General features: G+C 35.7%; 1 protein-coding gene across 2 annotated transcripts in view; it reads right to left on the bottom strand.

Annotated features, from left to right (window-relative positions):
* LOC113501515 (solute carrier organic anion transporter family member 4A1-like) overlaps positions 1 to 17,815 on the bottom strand; it is a 45,159-nt gene that overhangs the window by 10,889 nt on the left and 16,455 nt on the right. For both annotated transcript variants that reach the window (XM_026882694.1, XM_026882695.1), the window contains 3 exons: positions 4,870 to 4,963; positions 4,136 to 4,337; positions 450 to 618 (listed from right to left, as the gene is read on the bottom strand). In XM_026882694.1, coding sequence (XP_026738495.1) covers positions 450 to 618; positions 4,136 to 4,337; positions 4,870 to 4,963 — 465 coding nt within the window. The remainder of the gene's footprint in view (positions 1 to 449; positions 619 to 4,135; positions 4,338 to 4,869; positions 4,964 to 17,815) is intronic.

The raw sequence follows: 17,815 nt of genomic DNA, 5'->3' as shown, positions 1-17,815 counted from the left end.
TAATTCAAACTATAAAACGAGTCCCAGATGCGCAGAGAATATAACAGCAGAAGACTTCAATGACTGAAGAAGACATCTAATGAAGTAATTAAGAAAGTAGTCGATTTGGCTTCATTTTGAATTATCTCAAGAAAGCCGTGACAGTCAAAAACAAAAACTCTTAATTCAGTTTATCATCCCATAGCATGAGGCACTGTAACTCTATTTACACAACCACTACCTACCTATGTACATTATAGAACTCATACACAGGGGCGGTATGCAGGCCTGTAAAGCTACTACTGCACCACCGATGCCGGGGCAGCCAACCCAAAGCGGAAGAATACATTGATACCCCATTCGAAAAAAAAAGACATGTCGGACACTACAGTCACCTCGTTAGCAAGAGTTACTTACTCTTATCACCAAATCTCCTTCTATTTCTGTCGACAGCTGTAAATGACACTCACCTAAGTAAACAGAAGACATCTTCTTCGACACGTTCTCGTCTATGTAGGTGACGCCGAGGGTGAAGAGCGGCGTGGCGCCCGCGCCGTGCAGCAGCTGCGCGACCACGAACACCGCCACCGCCCACGCGCCGCCCTCCGCTGGGACATTGCCGTCGCAGCTCGATGTAGACTGAGACAAGAATGAATAAGGGAAATAAATGTGATAGTCTAGTTAGGTTATATTCAGTGTAGAACTTTCGAAGTGAATAAACCTCCACAATAAAAAATATTACTTAGAAATCGTAAGGAACAATTTTCTTTTTTACCATTTTTGTCTTTGTTACAAAACTGGATATAGATTAGATATTTTCAGTCCGAAGAGTCAGGATATCAATTGGAATTTATCTTTTCAAACCTAAAGTAAAAGCTAAACCTAAAGCTTAAAGGTTTACATTTTTATTTAATAGTTAACTACTACTTGCGTTATGAACTAAATAGCCGAAGCTTCACGAAGGTTGCCGACCCCTGCATTAGACAAGTGAATTTCTTCTACTGTTAACTCTGACAGATTACGCTCAAGCGTATTGGGAATGGTTCAATTCGTCACGTGACAAGACTTATCACTACACATACTCTCCCAAGGAGCGACTCGATCAGCTTCGGAATGTCACAGGATATCATAAAAATGTTTCTTAGAAATGAATTAGGCACTCAGCAACTAACATTAGTACCCGCTCGTCATTTATTTTTTCCTGTTGCTATGTTCTTGGAATTCCGAATCAAAATGAGGTATCGAATACTTCACGGACTATCTTCGTTTCCATGGCAACAAAATAATACAGCGAAAGTACTTTTCCAGTTGGTCGAACAATATCAGGCCGTCTACTACTTATGTATATTTAAAAATAAACCAGTAGATACCTATTAATTTTACCTAATCATTAAAAACAAATTTAGGCTGATTCGATTAAAGAAGCATCGATTTCTGTAGTAACCTTATTTTTATACTTCGTAATTACATACTAACGAATCAATAACTGTGAACTAGAAAAGGTTTCAAATTATGTGAAATGTGTATATGTTGAAATGAAACGACTTTTACGGATTTTATCGCGGTTTAATTTTTTGGTTTTAGTTCCCGACGTGTTTGTTAGTTTGTGAAGGATTCATACCACTTTGTCAATGAGATTAAAAATCTACATCTTCATGACAATGAAATAATGGTTAGTTTCGATGTACAGTCCTTGTTTACATGCCTACCGGTTAAGGATTGCATTGAAATTGTCTCCAAGAAGCTAGCAGAGAACAACTTACCTCTAGCATATGCAGAACTCCTAGAACACTGCCTCACATCTGGCTACCTGCTGTGGAACAATCATTTCTATGTACAAGTAGATGGTGTAGCGATGGGCTCGCCTGTATCCCCTGTAGTCGCCGATATATTCATGGAAGACTTCGAGGAGACAGCCTTAAAAACAGCTCCTTTCACTCCCAGGTTTTATAAACGGTACGTAGATGACACTTTCACAATTTTACCATCTAACCAAGTAAATGCATTTTTAAAACATCTCAACTCCATAAATAACAAAATTCAATTCACTATGGAGTTGGAGGATAACAAATCTCTTGCCTTCCTAGACATATTAGTTAAACGGAATCCTGATCAGACCATAAGTCACACCGTGTATCGCAAAAAGACCCATACAGATAGGTACTTAAACGGTGAATCTCACCACCACCCTAAACAGTTAGCTACCGTGGGAAAATCTTTGTTTCAGAGAGCACACGGACTCTGTGATGACAGACACCTTGCCGCTGAGCTTCAACACGTCAAGCAAGTACTGCGAGACAACAAGCTCCAAGTTCCACGGCCCCGTCACAGAAACCGAGTGAAGCCAGCCACAGTTGATCGTTTGCCTGCTGTACTACCATACGTCCGAGGAGTCACTGACAAGATTGGTTACATCCTGAAGCGAGCTTCAATTAAAACATACTTCAAGCCGCCCAAGAAGATTAGCCAGTCCTTACCATCTGTCAAGTGTCACATACCTCTACAAGATGCAGGAGTATACAAACTAGATTGTGACTGCGGCCTCTCTTATATCGGTCAAACTAAACGAAGCATAGGGACCCGCGTAAAAGAACACATAGCTGACGTCAAACACCGCCGCTCAACGAAGTCTGCAGTCGCCGAACATGCTGAAGGCTCCAGCCATTATATTAGATTTGATCAACCACAGATCCTCGCTAAAGAATCCAAATTCCTACCAAGGATGTTTCGCGAGGCTATTGAGATTAAAAAACACCCTAATTTCAATAGAGAAGATGGCTGGAAGATATCACCTACTTGGGACCCAATAATACAAAAACTCAAGGCTAAACCCAAGAGCAGCGCTGCAAGACATCACGACACAGTGAGCTCATACTGCGTAGGTCGGACCATAAATAATTAATTAAAAATATGAAGGTAGAACGAGCAACATCTTCTGTCAAGACGAACACCATCTCAGTCTGCCCGTGACCATGATACCTGCAAAGGTGTCGAAACGTCGGGAACTAAAACCAAAAAATTAAACCGCGATAAAATCCGTAAAAGTCGTTTCATTTCAATGTCTAACATTCGCGTAAACCTAAGAAACCACTATGTGTATATGTATTATGTGAAAAGGTTAAACCTAAAAACTATTTCATTGGGCTATTGATAGGTGAATAATTTAGATTTTTAAATGTAGAAAGCTTGCATTTTCTCTAATTATGAATTTAGAAAATAACATAAAATACATTTAAATAAAGAATTATGCCATAATTTACCACACTTAGACTCACTTAGAAATACTTTCAAACTAAAACTTCTAAATATCAACATAAATAATAATTTTCTCTCGTTTTATCAAAAAAAACTATGCCAATTTAAACGATACAAAAATGACCTTCAATTCACTCTCACTTTTATTCATTAAACAAGATTCGTGTCAAAAATTTCTATAAAAATCATTAGCACAAAATATTAATTAATATGGAGTTGCAAAACAAATGACATGCAACCTCCACGGTCTCTGTGAAAATAGTTCTGACGAAACGATGATGTGATTGTCAAATCCGATTAAACAGTTTAATCTCATTGTTGAAGGCCGGTATTGTGGAGCTGAATGCATTCCATACAAGTTCATTCATTCAGATTTGAGATCGACAAGCAAGTGCCTAAAGTTTGAGTAGAACGGAAAATTGAATGGACATTCGAATAGGAAACTTATAATTGAAACTGGACACTGGGCAGGATTGTTAATTAATACCGTTTGCTTGGGGATTATGTTGTTTGTGTTCAAGATTTGTTCGTGGAGGTAAGGTTGCTCGCTGTTTACAGGTGCCAGAGTGTTATACATATGTATAGGATACCATGCAAAGTCACATTTATTTTGATTTTTATTCAAAGGGGCAAAACATAATGGTCGTCTAAAAACGTTGCAAACAATTCTGTTTCTTCCATCAATACCAAAATTACAAATTTCACTAAAGCAAACAAAATGTTTAATAAGTTTTTAACGACATATTGTTATTTTTTCTTTTCTGATATTCCTATCAATTCTAAGTCTTATTAATTACCAACATTCAACGACTAATCTTTCTTCAATCTAATCTCTGAATGTGTTCAAGATGTTATATCTTAAATCTTTTACCGTAACCAAATAAAGGAGCATGTATCTCACCGTCCTATTAGGCGTGCAGACATCAGCGGCCTCATTCCCGGCGATCCTGTAGTTGGGCACGAGGAAGTGCGGCAGAGCGAACAGCAGCGAGCCGGTGCCCATGAGCAGCACGCCGAGCCCCAGCCAGCGCGGCTTGGAGGAGCCGGCGCGCCCGCCCAGGTACGTGACCGGGGCGAGGCACGCGAACGATGCCATGTCGTAACTGAAATATGGGGATTATGAGATTTACCGTTTAAGAAATTTTTGACCTAGAGGATTTTTCACACAATTTTCAAAACTTCATGGCACTGGCAGGAGAGTATTGCAAGTTGCATGATGTTTCTGGAAACGTCAAATAAAGGTCTATGTTTAAGCTCAAGCTATGTTTAAGGTCAATCTTTCTATGAAGTATAAAAGCCTCTAGTTAGTACCTACTTTCTGGTTTTTAAAGCTATAGTAACATCGCTGTCAAAAATGCATGCATGCAGAAAAATAAATTTTCTTGACTGCAAAATGACTATGCTGTTGAATTTGCTAGTTAGGTAATTACCATGCGACAAAATCGCTTCTAGATTGGTTACAGTACAACCTTGACAAAAAAAGGTTGCTATTTAATGTTTTTTAAGGAAATTAAATATTTAATCTATTCATCAAACTTCCCAACGATGTCAACTTAAAGACAAACATGACATAAGTGTTATCATTATTTTCATCCAGATCTAAATATCTTTCTGCCTACATTGTAGAGTACTCACCCTCCAGCTATGACTCCAGTCTGCATGGACCTCAGGCCGAACCTCTTCTCAATAGTGGTGATCACCACGTTCACGAAGCCATTCACCACCATACCTGAGGACAAAACAGAAGCGGTTTTAAACTTAGATACTTTGGAAATCATTTACTATGTAGCCTAATACAGATATAGGAAAAAAGGGATAGCGAAAAAAGGTAATAAAATCAAAGTAGGTCGAATTTTGTTTTGCTCGTATTCAAAAGTAGACTAATAAATTACCACACTATTGATATGAATGATTAAAAAACATTTGTATCCCAAATTATAAATTAACTCTAATTTTCCCATCATTTTTCAGTAAAATTCACTCCAAATGAAACCTATTATAAATTTCAAATGATATGATATCAAAAATAGTCGGACAAAAATAGCCGGTGAAGTGCCGGCCAACGATTAAAGTTTCACGTTCCGGTTCGTGGCCGGCGCCGCACGGACGGACGTACGGACAGACGGACCGTACCCACTGAAATAGACGCACGTCGTTTTCCATTATGTTCCAATCTGTTTTATTAGGCAAATTTCAATTCGATTGTGCTTATTTGGATGTGTCGTCGAGTGGCTCCTGGTAAAAATAGACGCTGCTTGTTGCTAGGTGTGCTTAAATATTTTCAACTATTGTGGGAGCTGTATAAATATTTTAAGTTTCATATATATTTTATAAGTAATTATTTTACACATATTACACATATTTTATTGGTTCCAGGTAATGGTAATTTCAACTCAGCCTATTCCTGTCCACTGCTGGACATAGGTCTTTCGCAAGTTGCGGCTCAACAGCCAGTCAGAATTCCGCCCTCGGCTAAAAACTCATGATAAGCATATCATTAAAAAATGATTATAATTTTTAATGCAGACAATTATTGAAACACTGGCCATAAAACTGAAAACATTAGTTGGGTCGAAGTACCATGAAACGATTTCCTGTAATTTGTGACAACCTTCATATTCCATTTGACTTCTGATTGGTTATTTAACTTTTCCAATTTTTTGATCGTCGGTCAAGATAGTCGCTATGAAAACTTATGTCGTAAACCGCATAAGTTTAGATATAACTGGATTGATCTAACAACCCAGTAATATTTGAACTGAATTTGTATATTTTAGGACAAAATTTTACTTTATGTTAATTTGCCTTAGTTTTAGCTTTGAAAACTTACTTTTTTATTGCAATTTAGCATACATGACTAATAAAAAAATGGTACTGAGTATATCTGTATTTATTTTATCTCTAATTGCTCTAAGACCCCTTGTATATCGATAAAACTATACGAAACTGAATTATCATGAATGAGAACAAACCAAAAAAAATTGTTGTCAGGATAATGTATGAAAATTGGATTTTTTCAAAAATATACTTTAATTAATATTATATGAAAGATTGAAAAATACAATGGTTACCTTATTTCAATAAATGCTGATTAGGAATGACGATATCATAAATCCAGATTACTAGATGAAAAACAAATTTTCCTCATAAGATCACAGGAATGGTCAGGCCATTCATTCTATCCAGAAATTTCCTTAAAAATCTCGTTTCTATACAAAGTGGTGTTAATACAATTTATTATAACGGTAAATTTGGAAGGGGCAAACAAAAGGCCGGCGTCAGACGCGCGTTTCATGCAGCGTCACGCGCGCCCGAATATTGTACAGCTTAGGGTCGGAATACAAAGGAATTATTAATATTTGACCCTATATAATATAATTCTATTGACATTCTTTAAAGATATTTTATTTACAGTCCAATTTGTCTGAATTTTAATACGGAATAAGTATGTTTACCTAAATAAGAACACAGACGTTTATTAGTGAGATTTTTATCTGTTTCATTATGCAAATTTCAACTCAACCACTTTATATTTACCAGTGTATACTTACCTGTTCAGTGTGTCTTTGTTTAAACATGCAATTAAATAATTAGCTTCTCTTGTTTTTCAAGAAAATATCTTCCTCTGGTATCTTAACATTCTTAACTCATAGTCGTTGAAGAAAAAAGCGGATAACCAAAAGATTGAGGTCACTTTGACGCTGACGTGTCGCGGTTTCGATCCCCGCGTAGAACAAACATTTGTGTGATCTAAAACTTTTTGTCTTTGTGCATGTAACTAGAACGATTGTGAATTCCCTTGCGATAGAGGGTTTAAAGTACATAAAGCGAGCGTCGTTCTAAATAAATATAGTGCCATAGAAGCGAGACGGCGCAATACAATGTATAGTGTCGTCTCACCTCCGCAATTCATGCTCAGACACAGGTCAAGGATTTGGTCTACATCTACATTTGCTGTCTAATACTACATTTGTACTAAGTATTATTAATTCGAAGCTGAATAAAACCTTATTAGTGACTAGGGAGCCTATCACCACGTCTTAAAGTAATTTTCTTGCCAGTGAGGAACAGAGATGCAGCTCTATGGCCTGTATAGCGCTGTCACGTTTCTACAACCATACTATTATTAATTTAAGACGTGGTAGACTTTACGAACTATCAGTTATGTTTTAGTAGGCGAGTTGTAGCTATAAAATTTACATTTTATGTCTGTAAATAAGTTTATAATATACTAAGGTGAACGACTTGATAAGACAAGTTACATTAATTTGCGAATTAAATAAGCTGTGACCGTTATTCTTATATGAATTGCTAATTTCAGATGGTATGTACTTAATTGCTAGAATAAAATATCTTTTATTAGATAATTATAGTTGGAGTGGGCAGTAAGTACTGTTGGATACAAATCATTTTGTGTTAACTAGACATGAACTCAGAACTGAAGTAAAAGGCTAGACGAATTTTGTTTAACATGAATGGTTAAGATTTTTGTAAAACTTTTATTTTGCTATTAAAATACAATTGTGATGATAATGTAATTATAATGATTTTTAGAAGGTAAACGAAGGTAGATGGAACAGCTTTTACATAACGAGTATTACTCGATTCCTGATTATTACATACTTTATATTCCTTATACAAAAAGAAAACTAGTAAACTTTAGTACCAGGTAGAATTCAACTGCAGTACCTGAATGTAAATATATTTTGGATGTTATAACGCATTACAATCTTCAGCAACTCTTGTCCGATACGTCCCCTTTAAATCTTTTATCCGTTTATACGTTCAGTGTGTACCAAACCTTATAAATTTAAAAGATTTGCAAACGAATGCTCAATAACAGTCTTTCTACCTTCCATTTGTTAAGTGATTAATTGGTTCCATCGGGAATCGCTACGTCATCAACTGGAGCTTAGTGTAATACAAAACAAGCTTAAGATCTGGTTCGGAGCTGATTGTTAATACTTTAAATGAAAGGATTAGGATTATTAATATTTCTGTGAATACTGCAAAATAAGTTTAGAAAATAATCGGTCAAGTGCAAGTCATGCTCTTAATATTGAAGATTCCATACAAATGGGCTTTTAGAAAAATGATTTGGTGGTTTTTATACTGGAAACAGAATCATCTGTGATATTTTCTTCTGTCATTGCTCATAAGATACAACCATGTCACAGACGAACGGATAGACAGCGGAGCATCATTTATAAGAGTTCCATTTGTATTAATTTACACCACATGTTCATGATCAATGTACCATGGCTTACTTCTCTACTATCTATCTATTTTTTTTAATAAAATACCATAGTTTCTCAGGACCTTCTCAATTATAACCATTTAAAATACTAGACATGTAAGTAAACCAATATCATAAATTACCTACTAAATGATTACTGGATACAAATAATAATTGTCAGTACATTATCCTGCAGTTCTGAATATTGTGAATACGGAGGACAACATTTGTACAAACAGTTCAATAGCACTGCTCAATGTCATCTGATCACTTTGTTTTAATGTTACACAATTGTTTGTGTTAGCCAACATTATATGCAGGCAGGTTTCAGCATTAAATAAACGAGGTTTTTTTTCTGAGTGTTTCACAAATTTTTAAGAGCATATCATCATCTATATTGGTATTTAAAAAAAAAAAATGTTGAGTAATTTGCCTCTTTGAAGGAAAAATCAATAGTTTGAAAGTTATTCATGCGACTCTAAGGATACCCACACAAAAAGAAGACATAGTGTGCATAATAAGAGGAAACCCACATATTTTTCTTATCTATGTTTAAATTATATTAAAGTAATGAGTCAAAGTTAGGCAGCCACTTGAACGAAAGAAAATCCAAAACAAAAGTTGCTCAATGATTTGAATTCACAACGAATAAGGATACAATACATCTCACTGATCTCACAACCTATATTTAAATCTCCTAAAAAAAATCTATTGAATATCGTTCTAAAATATAACCAATTCACTCTACATAACATATCTATATGTATACCTAAATAGTGGAAAACGGTTGCAGGTGACCACCCCCGGGCACGCATCGCGACGTCCCATATAATCGGATTACACCGGGATTACATCCATTCAAAAGATGCATTTTGATATTGGACGGAATTGCACAATGTATCCGATACGAGCTCACTCGTTTGATGCGGTATGTGGGAAGGGGGGATATACGCCTTTGGCAAGGATATTGTTTATTATTTTGCTAGGTATTAATCATTTAATATACTAGTGTATTAGATTTCATTTAAAGAGAAAAGAACATGGGAATGATTGGTAAAATTCTCGCACGGAAACGTTACTGATAAACGGTGTAGGCAAACATTGTAATGAAACCTGGATTCCAAATATTGTAATCTGAAATTGCCGGCAGAGAACTAGCGAGGTGATTAATGCTCAAACCGTCTCTATATGGGAAGAGGCCTATGCCCACAAGTGGGAGTATAAGCTGGTACTTTCAAAAACGTTCTATCCGACATTTGCATTTAAAATTCTGTTTAAAACAAAACAAATGACGAGGCTTTGAGATGACCTGCTTTTATCCTGTGGTTCGCGTTGATTAATTAAGTTCCACATATACAAAAAAAAACTTGTAAATATTGAAAATATATTTTAGGTACTTGTATGTGGTAGTTCCACCCTGACTATTGCACAACTGTTAAAGGAAATACGTTATTACGGTGTGGTAATCAGGCATTACTCGTATGTTGCCACCACATCGAACCTGCTATTATCGCGGCTCCAACAATCATTGGGCTTGTACTGCGTTGTACAACTCGTGCTCGACCACCGTGTCTTAAACAACCTTTGGACAAACCCATTTACACAATACAAGATAACGAAGACAAAACAATGCAAGACTTTTTATAGTAAATAAGATTTCAATTTGAGAACAAAAAAAATGTTTTATAACGTTAGACTCTATCGACGTTGTCAACATTTCTGCAGTATAAAAGACTACTTTGAAAATTAACTAACGTGACTCTGAATGTGGAGTCTAGAACCATGTCCAGGTTTAATCAGCGTTAACTAAAACAAACCTAAACGTAGAATAATTTATAACCACCGCAAAATAGATCGTTATAAACCCGGCCATCCATTCAGCCACGGGGGAATTCACTAACATGCATTAATACTAATAGTAGGAATTATAAAGAAAAGTCGCAAAGTACAGTAATATGTCCGTTTGGAATCCAAACTAATGTTGGGTATTACCGGGACTCGGTGGAAATCCCGGAAAACAATGGGACTGTCCCGGTGAGGTCCGGGACGCCGAGTGATGTATATCGGCGATGGCCCGCGGATTTGCTGCCAGCGAGTATAATTGTGAACTACGTTTAGTTTGGAAACAAATGGCTACTGAAACAACTATGATAGATGGTTAATCAGTTTGTGTAGGATTGTCCAGCTTAATTCATAAAACAATTGACTGAAATCCTGCAAAAATAACGTAATTTATAGTGGAGAGAATAAGTAAATATAAAGAGCTTCTAAATGGAAAAGTTGTCATCAATATTATACAAAAGAGAACGTGCATTCGAAATTTCAGAACACGAAAACAAAATAAACAATTTCATTCTCTACTCAGCATATTATTACGTCTACCTATCCCTTATTCCATTTACCTTAAAGAAAAGTGAAAGTACAACAAGTGAAGGATGTTTAATAGCGCGTAAGCTTCCTCGCTAACATATTTACCATCGTTTTATTTTGAGCGAGCGCCGTCAACTCAAACTTCACTGTATTATTCAAAAGTATAGCAAACTTGAAATTAGTTTGAAAATTATGTACTCCTGTAATAGAGTTCTTGAGTGTTTGTATTTTTTCTTGCAGCTGAATAACGTTATTTACGTAGGTAAAGTTTAAGAAGGTATTATGTGATGTCACTTTCATGTTTTTGTGTTGTCATAATAATTTTGAAAGGGATTTTTCTTCGTAACTTTGATATTCAATTTACAGTTTAGGTAAAAGCACTTGAATAACTTTTAGTACATATTTTTGTTAAGTTACGTGTATTTTACTGACTTGTTCATTCTTGTCAAAACATCTCGGAGAGAAAGAACGACGACGACTGAGTTTTTAATTGTAACAGGTATAGGGCACAATAAGCGCCTCTAAATTTTCAGCAGAAAATCTCTGTCATCTTTCATCCTTCCTCTAAATTTAAAATAAATACTCATAACAGACGGTACAATATTCGCTAGTTGGAATACGTGAGGTGTACGGCTGCAGGCTGCACGGTACGACCAGATCGAGACGCTATTAATGTTAGCTAGCTAACTAATTTACCTGCCGGTGTGGCCACAAAACAAGAGGAAACAGAGACTTTATTCGCCAACCTCACTTGTATGGGGACTTCTTTGAAAGTGTAAAAACTACCTAACTTGTTTTATACAAGTCTAATACTCGTAGTATTATAAAAATGAAATTTATAGCAAAGTCAACTTTGTTTTCAATTAAGGTTATGGAAATATATGGCTGCCGTAACAGGCAGCTGACCTGTTACGTTTAACGTTATTGAACATATGAAAAATATGGTTAGTAAAATAATTACTTCAAAAAGGGCTTAACATGTCGAAAGAGATGAAGAATCTGTTCAGTGAATTGCGTTTCTTCTGCCAGTTAACCCGTTGATTGTGTGGCCCCACCTGATGCATGAGTATAAGTAGTCTTGGGGGAGTGTCGTTGATTGCGGGTAAATATCGTGTGATTAGCTTCAAAGGACGAAGATTGTTCACTTGCGAAATTAACACGGTTCTACGTCATACTAGGTCCCTTCGTACGCGTAGCAAAGTTCAAATACTCAATAGTCGGGCGCGCAGTCAAAGCAGGCGCACAAGTTGTCCTGTCTGCGTTGATCTGTTCCAAAAATGATCTTCGACACTTTCAAGCCCACGGTTTTAGACTTTTTACTGATCTGTATTTAATTCGGCAATAGTCACAAACTCTGCCTATTAGAAAAGCACCTAAAAATGTACTTAAGCTTCTTCCATATTCAACAGGACATATCGTTTAGAAAAAAAAGGATCTTTCCGAACAACTACTTTTAAAAAGCATTGCTTTTTCAGACTACTGTTATGAAAGAGTCTGAAAGTGCATAAAGGTGGTATTCCCGCTGGCCGCTGAGGTATTACCGCACGATATTAGCTGCCAGCGCCGGTCGCGTGTGCTCGACGTTTTTAAACGTTTGTGTCGCCAACTCGATACAACCGATCGAGAGGTGCGCCGGGGACACAATGAGAGATACGGAAAACGGTGAACATAGTTCTTGTTTAAACAAATAGGTATAAAATTCAAGGCAAAATGATTCCCGTCAAGATTGGGGTAAGCAAATCCGAGGATCTTTCTGGCAAGATAAATACGTCGAGCAAGTAAGTAAGCACTAAATTATTATTAGATAAATAAAATTAATATATTTATTATTAGATCCTGCATAATTCTGCTATCATAAACTCATATAATAACCTTTTTAGACTATTTCAGAGGCTTATAAGACTGTTAAAAATTTTAAAGATCATTTACTTCGGATCCTCTGGAAACTAGCAACCAAAAGAAAAACCGAAACCAAATATGTGTAAAAGAACAGCAAATATCAAGAAACCAAACTATTTAACGGTATACGCTATTGTATAGTAACAATAGATTCCCTGAATCTAGTCCGTCTTGCACCACTTGCACTGTCCCTTCTCCCAAGTTTTTATCATTTAGCTCCCGGTGTGCCCTGCTCACACGCTCCGCTGCTCCCGAGCTAGGTCTAGCCTTTGTATGTAGGCTTCATAAATGCTGTTCCTATGTTAACATTCCAATTATTGAATGTTTTTATTGCAATGTGATATGATGTCATAAGTTTGTATCTCGTAGTATGAGCAAATTCAATTTTAAGTTCTGACGCGAAGGAAAAATACCATGGTAGTGGTGATACCAACGTCTATGGTGGTATCAATAAATATAAGATTTGACGCATTCATCTAAATTCTTGATAAGATCTAGGTATTGCCCAAAATACGATGATTGAGAAATTGAAGTTTTTGGAAAACAGTTAATCTTATTCGCTCGGTGTAATCTAGAGAGCGATAATTGTGAAACTTTTCATTTTGTGTACTACACCTACTATTACAAAAAATACATTGCTTGAACATTTTCAAACAAAATTTGCAAACTAATCGAATCATAACTAACATCAAGCTTTAAAATAAAAAGTAGGTAAAGGTAGTTCAAAATATCGAAACTGAAACAGTTCCCGAAGCCTGAAGCTAATAACACAATGTTGAAGAGCTCCGATCCCTACAGAACTCCTAACTCGCGTTTACTCGGTCCACTGAACTCAATCATATCGATTGCACTCCACGAAACATATTTACGGCACTTTATTAAACTTAATCAGATATCTCGTTCGGGATCGAGAACTCGAGTACTCGTACGTAATCGAGCGATTATTATTCCAAGAAGTTTTGATTTGTTCCCCTGCTTGTTTTGATGAATAAACGTATTTGGGGAAACAAATCTGAACCAATTTGTGAAGGTGTGCAGTGGCCTGTTTCTTCAAGTGTTATTGTTTTGTTTTATTAGCACTTAAACAATAACAAGCCTCCTTTCATGAGTAAAATAAATACTGTTCATTAGCAAGAATTGCTTCGTGAAGATACGACATGTCATAAACAGCTTTTTTAAAACACTTACTATGTAATACACGAAATCAAATAAATTTACATAAAAGAACATAAAAATGTATCAAAGTTCAACAAAATCACAAAACCAAATTGCATTCCAGCATCCTTAACGCAAGTTTTCCAAAATAGCCCAAGTCCCAAGTTATCGTGTACCACAAGTTTGGGAGGTAACTTGGAACAGTACATTACCCGCAAACACCTGTCGCTTGATAAATTACTCGGTTTAACTTACACTTAACTTGACGCAACTTAAGTTGTTAGGATGCAGCTTAATATTAACTGCATGTTCCTCTATGATGGCAGTTTTACTTTTAATGGATATTGCGCTTAAGGCCTTGAAGCGGAAACCATCTTGGTTTATTACTTAAATCTTTCTTATGCGGAATATTTTCACGTCGTGAGGTGTTTGTTGTAACTTAAGTATTTGAGAAAATGTTGGGATATTTTTAGGATTTCAAAACATAGTTGCTGAATGATTTTACTAATTTAAAGCACTTCGATACGAATATGCTATAATTGAGAGGAGACTAACATCTGCGAACCATACAAAAACTGATTTATTACGATCTCCAATTATTCCGCGTGTCCAAATTCCTTAGCACCAAATTCTGCCCGCAGTCCAATTTCCCACAAACTTAGCACTATAATTAATACGTAACCTTAATATATTACCATCTCACTTAGTGACTTGCGGTATCCCACGTTTTCATACCTTCAAAACTTCATCCACAAGTTTAAATAATGCAAGTTATTAATCAAAACTTTGACGCGTTCATTTACACGCAGTAATTAGTTGGCACCTTTGCCCGAATTAATTAAAAAAGTTAGTGCGCTGACACCCTTCCATGTCATCCGGATTATGTAAGATTTTTCTGATGCTACCCAATTTAATTTGAAACATTCAGCTTACTTTGGATCTAAGGATTGGATGAAGAGATTTTTGCTGTCATAATTGAGTTTTTAAATTGTCTGCGGTTTCGCGGTATTAAGGTGTCAAGTTATGATGAATTGTGAAGGGGAAATTTAATTTCCCATTGCTTTTTTAAGCTTCCAGACTGGAGGTTAACGCGGCGATAGCAGAATTGAAATAAATTTTAATTTAATTATTTAAAATTTAAAAGATTTGTTTATTACTATTACTTTGCATAAGATAGGTACGGAGAAATGCTTATTCTTTTCGATAAAATCAACTGGAATAACAGCAATCTAGACAAAAGCTTAGAGTCTAGGTATAAAGTTAGGTAACTTACCGATACCAGTTACAACGACAACAGGTGTGCAGCGTGCCTCATTAAACTTCAGACGTTTTTATAGCTTTTTACGTTGAACTTCTGCAAGTGCTGGCTAACGAGAAATGGAGAACGACTCTGTATTTATTGCTTTCGCTGATTAAAACTACTTAGCATTTAGTGTTCCTGCGGGAATTTTTAATTAATTCTTTAATTTTCTTATTGTCCTGTTATCTTGATGGCTTCCTTGTACGGCTGGAGGCTTTTCAGCGGGTTTACAGGACAGGATTTTATAAGTTTCATTATACATATTTATCAAGAAACAGATCACACATTTAAACATTACGTTGGATACAATGGTTAAGCTAAGTTCCAAATATTAAGTCAGTCTAAAATTTGGTATCGATTTTAATTCCGCAATAAATTTGATCTTTTAAACTTTTCAATTGCCTATAAAACCGTTTTGCCTTCATTTCCGTAGCCTTCTTAACTAAACAAACGTAATAACTGAAGTAGGAACTGCTAGAACAAAGTGAACCCCCCTAAGCTACAGGGTGCGGTCACAAATCACGCGAATAATGCTCAGATATATGAAGCGGTGCAGGGCCCAGGGGTGCGAAACATTTATTGCGTTCACTTAATAAGCTTACCGTCTTGCTAACACAGAGGCGGGAATAAATAATCATTATCATTTTTAATAAAGACAAATGTGGGTTTCAGATCATTTTTAATACGATTCTATTAGAATTAATTTTGGATGTTTGAGATATTCTATTTAGAATTTAATATTGTATTTGACTGGGCCAGAAATCGCGAGAAATAAAGAGGCTAGCAATATTCAAGAAGGAAAATTAGACCAGGAGTTTAGGAAAGCTTCCAAAATTACAAATATATAATTCTATTAAAATTTTTAATAGAACTTTCCGGCCACAGCACGGCAAAATTTTTCCCATTTTCCGAACATCGAATAAGCTACAATATAGCTTCATTATACCCAATATAGCTGAGTATTATAAAAAGTAGCAGTGTACACCTGTTGGCGATACTGGCGCGCCATAACTCCTCGTGCACACCGCCACGCAAAACTTAATGCAGATTTATGGGGAACAAAGTTTTTTACAAGGACTTAACTAATCTGGATGTGATTGAACTTATTTTAATTAGATTTGGAATTAGATTGTGTATTCATGTGACTATTTATGTTATTTTTTATACTATACAAATATATAAGGGTAATTAATATTTATGAAATACTAACAAAAATGGACGTACCTAGAGTAAAAACCATACTCTTTCTTGATACTAAAGGTTTCCAGTAATTTATGTATTCTTTAAAATATTATTTTCTGTCAGACAATTTTAGGTACATATTTCATTGCATGACCAGAGCGCGACGATGGCAATAAAATGGTACTTACTCATATAAAAATAATAGTCTCATGACGCTATAAACGATGCGGCTAATATTTTTACATTAAATAAAACACTATAATGAATCATAGCAACTCAATTTATAAATAACTAAGACTTACCCGTCCCAATCAAAGGTCAGGGACACTAATAAACTACAGAGGTTGTATATCATTCTATTGTCATCTTATTCTACCTGTCCACTTCGGCCAACAATGGCGACAATTAAAAAAAAAGTTTGTCAACGTCGTTGAAAAATGTATCATATTGTATGTACGCAATAAGGTTTTATTTACAATACACAATACTTGCTCGATGTCCGCAGTAGGTTTACAAAAGTTTGGGTAATTTCGTTTGAAACAATATGCGTATCCAGTGACATAGGTCTGTGGTGTTACAGCACGGTGGAGTCGTGTTCCCGCGTAATGGCTTTCGAATGCTGTTGCTTTTGTTTATAAAACTTTTTACCAACCTATGTGTTTTATAATATGTTGTTCCAAGTCTTTGTTCGTGTGTTAAGTTCAAACTGAACTGATTTGTCTTGTGTTTTCAATAAGAAGTTTGTGTCCTTCATGAAATACATATTTATTTGTACCATCACTTATCAGGTGGCAATAAACAAGTTATAATGATCAATAAATGTTAGTAACAGAATTGCTATTTGTATCGAATAATAAAAATAATAACGTTAAATTAACCTATTTAGAAATTATGTGATGGATACCTCACTCAGCTGAGTAGTATGTTCCAAAGGGTGATGTACATATTATGTTTACTATCAAAATATTTTTAATCGCATTTTAGTTACACATTTCATAAAAAAAATATGTTTCTTTCATTATTTTCTAGTTCTGATCTTCTTAAAAAAGAAGAACGGAGGGAGTTTCCTCCCCCGCTATGTCATCAGAGGCTGGAAGTAATGATAAAACTTTGAAAGTATTCTTTATTCTAAGTTATGTTCGGTCATATACATTACGTGCACACTAATTTCGATAGAATCTAGTGTTTACAGCCGACCTATTAGTGGACAAAGGTGTCGTGCACTTAATGGGTGCCCTATGTGTGTCAATCAATACGCGACCAACTCAATGTGGTATTATAGAGGCGTTATAAAAAATATTTGAAATAATGTCGCTTCTGCAGGTTCTGATTTTTCCGTTGAAGGCCCCCTATATTTTATTAATCCTGTATTGTTAAGATTTACCTACGATTTCACCAGGAAAATGTTTCAAGTTGCAAAAGGCCGATTAAAAAAAAAG

Source organism: Trichoplusia ni, chromosome 15, assembly GCF_003590095.1.
Source record: "Trichoplusia ni isolate ovarian cell line Hi5 chromosome 15, tn1, whole genome shotgun sequence".
NCBI classification, from domain to species: Eukaryota; Metazoa; Arthropoda; class Insecta; order Lepidoptera; family Noctuidae; genus Trichoplusia; species Trichoplusia ni.
Note: the sequence above shows the minus strand (reverse complement) of the source record. Positions and strands in the feature narration are given on the sequence as shown.